The sequence below is a fragment of the Argentina anserina genome, chromosome 1, assembly GCF_933775445.1.
Source record: "Argentina anserina chromosome 1, drPotAnse1.1, whole genome shotgun sequence".
Taxonomy (NCBI): Eukaryota; Viridiplantae; Streptophyta; class Magnoliopsida; order Rosales; family Rosaceae; genus Argentina; species Argentina anserina.
In genome coordinates this window covers 18,968,426-18,976,754 of record NC_065872.1, presented here as the reverse complement: position 1 = coordinate 18,976,754, position 8,329 = coordinate 18,968,426, and the positions used below count along the sequence as shown (strand labels likewise).

Below are 8,329 nucleotides of genomic sequence, written 5' to 3'. Positions count from 1 at the left end.
AAGATGTCTCCTTATAGTTTGATATTGAATATACTTTTTCAAATCACTGTATCCTCATTATTCTATACTCTTTTTGTAAGAGGGTGTTCCATATTGCGCATGGTATATCCCCTATGCATATTTCAAACGTTACATTGTTATCAATTGTGATTGATCAGTTTGTATGAACCTACATGTTCATAATATTTTCCCTTTGCTTTAGGGTTATTACTTATTTATTATCCATAGTTTGTTATGAGAAAATTTCTTTGTCTTGAGAGACATTTCTTTGTCATTTAAAATTTTAAGTATGCTAGTTACGTGCATGAAAACATGTTTGCATAATTCGATCATGATTGAGCCCTGGTTCGCTTGTAGGGGAGGTTGGCACTCAAATTCTTTAGAGTCCAATATATGTTGTGTTGGTTTGACCAACTGTAGATATAATACGAGACTTATTAGTTTCGCAGTCTAAAATTCTAAATAGACTTACACAAAAATTAAACATCTCAAGATACATTATGGACACTATGGAGCTTTATGAAGTTAATTTTTCACAATAAAGATATACAATTTAATTAATTTCCAAGAAATACAAAGCGGATTGCAATACCAAAAATTGAAATAGTCGTATTTTTCGATGCTTCATGAAAATACTTTATCACAAAAATACGTTTGTCCTATCTTTGTTTTTTTTTTCATTATAAAATTCTCATGAAAATTCATTATCATGGCAATGCTCATATAATATGCTAAATAACATAATTGTAAAAATTATATAAATATAGCATATGCAACATAGAACATATCATTTAACATGGTTAAGCAATTTACAAAACTTAGGCAATTATCGTATACATGATACATGTATAAATATATAATGGTTAAAAATTTAAATCATAGCATCAAGATTGAATGACATGCTAAGCAATTAAATTTTGACAATAAGCATAACATATAACATGTTCAAAATTCGGAGAATACTTTACTCATGTAATATATATAATTTCATTTTATGAATCAAATTTAATAAAAAAGGACAACACTAATTTAGATCTTATTTGTAAGTTTGCCAAATAAATTGCATATTAAACGATCTTTGATCTCGTGATTTCATGTTGCTCGTCACATGGTTATGAATAAATCACATGCAGAAAACAACAATATTTACATGATTAGTCACTTTAATCATATGTAATGAAATTGTATTTTATTTTAATTTACCTTATACAAAGAAAGTAATAAATTATATATAAAAGGTAAAATAGATTTAATATTTACTATTTACGCAGTAATTGTTAAATTGTAGATCAGTAAATATGATTCATTGAGTAATAAAAGTAACAAAATAATTACATTTGACCCTTTATATTGACATAGGTAAAATTTTGGATTACCAAAGGTAAGATCCTCTTTTTTCGTGGGTTAGATCGACAAATCTGAGTTGGGAGTGACCAGGTTGAGGTTAGATCTACATTGGGTCGAGCTCGCGTTGCAGCATCGGGAGTCTCGACGAGGGTTGTCGGTTTCTGGCCCAAGAGGCTTCAGAGGCTGGTTTGGGCAAAAAGCACTCGACGATGATCTAAGAGTGGCTGAGACGCATTAGGTTGAAGCAGATATAGGGTGGCTGCGATTCCAAGCTCCCGATATGATGGCATCGCTTGATGTGCGAGAATCTGGGTTGGACGTCGTCGTTGCTTAGGATGATGTCGAGATATGGATCTAGTTCGGCGTCAATCGGTGTTCGTCGCTGGTGCCCTGGTCGGACGAGGAGGTGGCTTGAGACGCGTTGCCGACGATAGATCAACATCTGTAGATCTGGGAAGATTGGTCAATCCTTCGAACGCATGTCGATTCGACCATAGAGAGGAGCAGCAGTCTCTTGACAACAATCAAGACTGAGGCTAGATCGATTGGGGTCGGTGGCATCCGGAAATGACAATTTGATCAAGGAAAATCGGAGATGGGTGCCCAGATAAATTGTCTGTGTGCCGGGTATAATATTCTGTATTTGAGAAAAGAAATTTCTACTTTTTTCAATGAAACATAAGTTTTTCCTTGACCTATCAAAACAGTTCAATGTTGGAGCAAAGCGCTGATAACGTGTTGTCGGGAAAATGGAATGGTGTACTCATTTCATTGATAATTCACTTTATATAGGGGTCATGATTATAATAGAAGTAAATTGTAATTACAATGGTAATTAAGACTATATAATGGTGATTGATCAATTATATGCGTTGATCATAAACGTTATTAACTCATTCCGTTAATTACTTTAAGGAAGACACACTAATGATGTTTTTCCTTTAACACAAAATTAATAGAAATATAATTTCTAAATTGCCGGTATAACTGTACTAAATTATTTAAGTAGAATTTACGGTTTTCTGAGAGGTGGAAAGAGTTCATAAGTGGCATGTGTTTTGGGAACAAAAAAAGTGGCACCCTTTATTCATTTAACCACTTCCACAGTTTAACAATGGAGGAAGAAGAAGACAACCTCGAAAAGCTTCTGAAATGGGCAGCCGAGTTGGGGATATCAGACTCGAAAAACGGCGGGCATTCATGCTTGGGCCACTCTCTCGTCGTCTCCTACTTCCACGGCGCCGGCGGGTATGCACCTCCCTACTCATTTACCTCTCTTAAACTTGTATGAGTTTAACAATTCACGTTTCTGCAGGAGAGGTTTGGGCGCTGCTCGTCACCTTGAGAAAGGCGAGTTGGTTCTCTCAGTCCCCAAATCGGCTCTCATTACAACTCAAGCTCTGTTACTGAGAGATGATCGTCTCTCTCTCGCTGTCAGTGCTCATAGCTCTCTCTCTCCTACCCAGGTTTTTTGTTTTGCTCTGTTTAATATAAGGCTTTGGAACTAGTTACAAGTTACAACCCAGATGACCCAGTTCTCTGTTTTTGCTGAAACATGTGTTCGGTCGGTTTGTTTTCATTATGTGTAGAGATTGAGTGTTTGTTTGCTCTATGAAATGGGTAAGGGGAAGGCTTCATGGTGGCACCCTTACCTGATTAATTTGCCACGGAGCTACGACATTGTAGCAACATTTGGTGAATTTGAGAAGCAAGCTCTGCAGGTTCAAGTTTTTTTGTTTTGTTTCTTTGTTGGTTAGGATTGGAATTTGTGTTTGAAATGTTGGTTTTTGATGTATGTTATGTGCTTTTCTAGGTGGATGATGCTATCTGGGCTGCTGAGAAGGCCATTGCCAAGGCTGAGTTTGAGTGGAAAGAAACCAATGCGCTTATGGAACAACTTAAGCTCAAGCCACAACTTCGAACATTTAGGGCATGGCTTTGGGCTTCTGCAACTGTAAGTGAACCGTTTCTATTCTTTTGTGAATAATGCACATCATGCTTGTGTGCTTGGTCCTTGAACTTTATTGCACTGACACCTATGATGCTTACTTTTAAATTTAGTTTTTTCTATATTTGTCATTGTTTAATTACAATTTCGAGTTTCAATTATTAGACCATTGGTTCTAGTTATTCAAAAGTATGAATCTTTAATATTTATAGGTACTTAATGTTTTGGATAGCCTATTTGAGGAGTAATTGTGCATTGGGTTTGAGTTTTTCTATACTGTGTAGTAACAACTTTGACACAAAGTTGCTATAGTCATTTCCTTGTTGTGGGTCAGGTTACATATAGGTTAGATCATGGTGCTGACAATATAATGGCAAGATGACAAGAATTATTTTTCACAGTGATCTCGTACTAATAATCATTTCTTTTGTGCATCAGTTCTATTGCTTATTTCAGCGACTGGAATTTTCTACTTCCATTGTTTCTTAAATATGTTTTGATCCCCCCCCCCCTCTCCCCTCTCTATTATATAGAATATTTCAAAATATGTTTTTATGCTGTTAATCATATTTTTCCTTAATAGGTATCCTCGCGGACGATGCATATACCATGGGATAGAGCTGGATGTTTATGTCCTGTTGGAGACTTATTTAATTATTCCGCACCCTCAGAAGAATCAGATTTTGAAAATATAGAGCATAGAACACATGACTTGGCTTTAGAGGATATCTCTACAGTGAAAGAGGAAGCTTCGTGTATGCTTGATATGGAGCAGCTTGATTCTAATTCGGGAAGATTAACTGATGGAAGGTTTGAGGACAATCTTGGGGCGTATAGCTTCTATGCGAAAAAAAGTTACAGAAAAGGAGAGCAGGTATTATGGACTTTTGCTTTTTTATCTTGCATAAAATTTGTCTTTTGTTTTCATACGGTTGCGTGCTGGTTCCCATTTAATTAATCTAATTTCCGTAGCTTTATAGGCCACATCTATGAACACTAATGTCATACATTCTAATTCTTCAATGGAGTTCTTATCTCTAGTTTCTGGGTGTGGAGTTTGATTGTGGAGGAGAAATTCGTTGTATGATTGGGAAAATATCTTGTTTCCTCATGATTCTGTTCCAATAACTTCTGGGATTCAACTTCTATACCAATGAATCAAGAATTACCATAGTGACATCAACACTTAGGAAGATTCTGGTGGTAAAATATGATAATATCAATGCTGTTAAAAGGCTGTGCTGCTTTTTGAGGACAGGGTGAACCACCTGACGTGAGAGATATTCCGAACTTAAAATTTAAATATCCTACTGATGATCACATTTTGAAAAAGCAGATAGTATCTCACGAAGGAACTTTTGGAGGTAGGCGAGATAGAGGCTTTAAGAGGATGATGAGTTACAAGGAAGTTATGGTAGCTATACTGGAAGACTGGGAAGACAAAAAGGTGGGATTGATTAGATGTAGTCATACAAGGTTAGGGTTACCTTCGATATGTGGGGTTGTACACAGAAGAAAAATATGGTCACTATTACATGAGTGATAGAAGAAGATTTAGATGTAGGTTTCTACGTTTACATATAAATTTGACAGACAATAATGAGGGTAAGGTGAATAAAGTATGGAAGGTGATATCAGGGTACCGACTACCAAGTATTTTTTGTAATGATTAATATTCTTTAAGAGCATCGCATTCAAATAGATAGCCACTGCTTTATCTTTAGAAAAGCTCATTAACTGATCAGTGACCCACAAAATGTAAGAGAAATTGAATGAAGACTATTATGATATGTCGAATGAAGTAACAACTTGTAAGATATATCTAAGGTGACTAATAAATATTCGTCAGTTGCCTTCTCCTAAATGACATTACATTTTGAATTGATGTATGCAAGAGATGCATGGATTGTCTCGGTTTAGTACAATAAGCATTCCTTTTTTTTTTTAGTGTAGTGTCATTGATTGCAGATTTGGCCAACAAATTCAGGTCTTTGACTTCGAGAGTGGCTATATATTATAACAAAGCCATCCATCCTGCAATATGAATTAGGACTATTCTTGTTCCTTTATCTCTGATTCTTGTTTTCTTTCTTTAGAATATGTGCAACAGGCACTGGGTAATATGATTGCTCCGTTTAGGGTTGGTGAATTTCTTTGAAAAAGGTTCTGGTATTTAATCATCACTACATGTTGTTGTAGATAGATTTTTTTTCTTTGATTCTGCCATGATATACACAGGATATATTAGACCTATTCACAGGATATGTTAGACTGTACGTCATTTTCTTGTTAAGGCTCGGTGGTATGAGGTACCCAGGTGGTTATTACACACATAATCACCCTATTAAGTGAAGAGACGGATTTTACCGGGCAATGTAGGTCCCTGATCTTTGGATGTCCAAATGGCCATCTTTCTTGTAGCTATGCTGGCTGCATCCCATGTGTATTACAAATTTACAATTCAGTTGGTTTGACTGTTTGAGTTTCAGATTATATTTGGTACTGCTCTGTGAAAGACATTTTTTTATATGTGAAAAAACTTATTAAAGTCACTAAAATAGCTCTGTTCGGTGTTCTCTCGATTTATTAGTACCGATCTGTTCTGGAGATGGAGACATACCCTTACATCTCGATTCTGTACTTCAAATTGTATTCTCCTCAGAGTGCTGATATCGTTTAACTGGATTAAAGATGCATATTGACTAGTCCAGTGTAATTGTTTTAGATTCTGCAATGCTTTAGACATCTTTGTTCTTAACTGGTTGGCCTACCAACTTCTTGTGTGTGGGAAATCAATTATGCATATATTTATAGCAGCTCAAAGATAACAGTTTAGTTTAATGTATATTTGTTGAGCTATATAAAAAATTATTCCTAAGAAAATCTCCAACCTTATCATTTTTTTTTGTGATATCTAGTTGGGATTTCTGGACCAAGCTCTTCAAGTTTCATGGTCATGGTCATTTTTTGCGAGGCATGTGGCCCATAGTTTTTACATTTATATCATTTTGTTCACAATGAAATGTCCCTATACTGAATTCGCTTTTAATGTTGATTACTGTCAGTCTATTCCTGTTATTATGAGATTATGGCAGTCTATTCCAACAACCTTGTTGCAAGTTTCTCTATGCTGCTATATTTTAGCCATTTGATGTTTTGGGTACCTCTTAACTCTTAGGGTACTTAAATATTTTGAGCAACTTTTCATAAATTTGGAGAGCAAGAATGTATATAATTTTCGCATATTATTTGTAGGTACTTTTGAGCTATGGAACATACACAAATTTGGAGCTTCTTGAGCACTATGGCTTTCTTTTAATTGAAAATCCAAATGACAAAGTTTTTGTTCCCTTAGAACCAGAAATATATTCCTCTTGTTCATGGCCTAAGGAATCCCTGTATATCCATCAAAGTGGAAAACCGTCTTTCACTCTCCTCTCGGCTCTGCGATTATGGGCAACCCCAGTAAGCCAGCGAAGATCTGTTGGACACCTTGCTTATTCAGGGCACCAACTCTCAATTGAAAATGAGATGTTTATTATGAGATGGATATCAAAGAAGTGTGACAATACTATGAAGAATCTGCCTACAACTTTAAAAGAAGATGTTTTTCTATTAGCTGTCATTGACAAAATCCAAAATGTTGATGCTCCTTTTGAGTTTGGGAATCTTTCCTCTGTATCAGTAAATGAGATTTGTACTTTCAGGGCTACACTTTTGAAGAAGGGAGATTCTGAAGCACTGTCAAGGAAAACTATGCAGCGGTTGAGGGAGAGATGGAGATTAGCTATTGAGTGGAGACTCAGTCATAAGAAAATTCTGGTTGATTGTATGTCTTTCTGTGATGAAATGATACATGTTCTATCTTCTCAAATAGTCCATTCCCAAAGATGAAAAGATGTGATATCATGTTACTAGTGAAAACAGCGTATGGACTTGCTCTTTCACTCCAGCCATCTCATGTTTCTGTTATGGAAGCTATTATGGAGAATGATTAAAGGGGTATATCACTGAAATAGGTGTGGCATGCTTATATTCCAGCTTCGCTCATGTGATTGGAAAAGCACCTGATCAGTTCTTCCTAACTTGGCAGAAGATCCAGAGACTACTCTCCCTCCTTTGCTGCATTTATTTATTCATTCGAAAGATCATCACGGCACATGCAGAGCTTGCTCATAAGTGTTCCTTGAATTCAGTCACCTTCTGTTCATTTATGTCTTGGTTGTTATATTGTTTCTAAGCATTGTCAAAGGCAAGGTTCCAGTGTTCCATAATTTGGCGATTCTCATGTGGAGTATGGCCTGAAAGATATGCTCAAATTTGGGAGCATAAAAAACTACCACATGTGCTCTTTCTCATATGTGGAGTATGGTTATCAGTTTCCTCAGGTGAAACCTGAAGCCACATATCTTTGTCAAGGCTCATTTTGTTCGGAGTCTCCAACAGTCGGAACTAGGGAAGCTGTTCAATTGGTGCATGGAAACGGGTTGTCTCCAGTATGTTATAAAACTGATTCTCCTGACTTCAGCTACAGCTTCTAGCTCAAAGATTTGCCAACTACCAGGTGCATCTATCAGTTATGGGTTCACACAGACCATCAAATTATGGCTCTTGTTGAATGATATACAGATTTCATGAACTCTGCTCTTATCTTTTCTTTTCAATACACACAAAAGTTCAAGATATACTCTTCAAGTTCAAGTTCAAGTTCATAAACCCCTGGACTTCTTGAAGCTGAAAAAAACATAAACAGTCAAACTATCTAACAGGGTATGATTTCTCTTTAAAGTAAGCAACTTTTTCTGTTTGAAGGCTGAACTGTTGAGGAGTGTCATGTAGTGTAGGAAACTGCGTGGAAAAAATTAGAGGCTGCTGGCCAAAAGATATTATTGAATTCCGAAATGATTGAATATCACAAGAGGCGGCTGGGTTTGGGAAATCTTTATAAAAAAATAGAAAGAAAAAGGTAGGCATGACCATGCCAGCTTCACCATGAATCATTTGAATGTAAAACCAAATTGAAGAGACGTATTG

At 36.1% G+C, this 8,329-nt stretch overlaps 1 protein-coding gene across 1 annotated transcript; it reads left to right on the top strand.

Moving 5' to 3' along the window:
* The first annotated feature begins 2,382 nt into the window (after positions 1–2,382).
* Positions 2,383–7,978, top strand: LOC126795991 (protein SET DOMAIN GROUP 40). Its single transcript, XM_050522769.1, has 6 exons — positions 2,383–2,595; positions 2,663–2,813; positions 2,937–3,068; positions 3,161–3,301; positions 3,879–4,169; positions 6,551–7,978. Exons 1-6 carry the CDS (start codon positions 2,399–2,401, stop codon positions 7,187–7,189), a joined length of 1,551 nt encoding a protein of 516 aa, XP_050378726.1. The 5' UTR covers positions 2,383–2,398; the 3' UTR covers positions 7,190–7,978.
* The last annotated feature ends 351 nt before the right edge of the window (positions 7,979–8,329 follow it).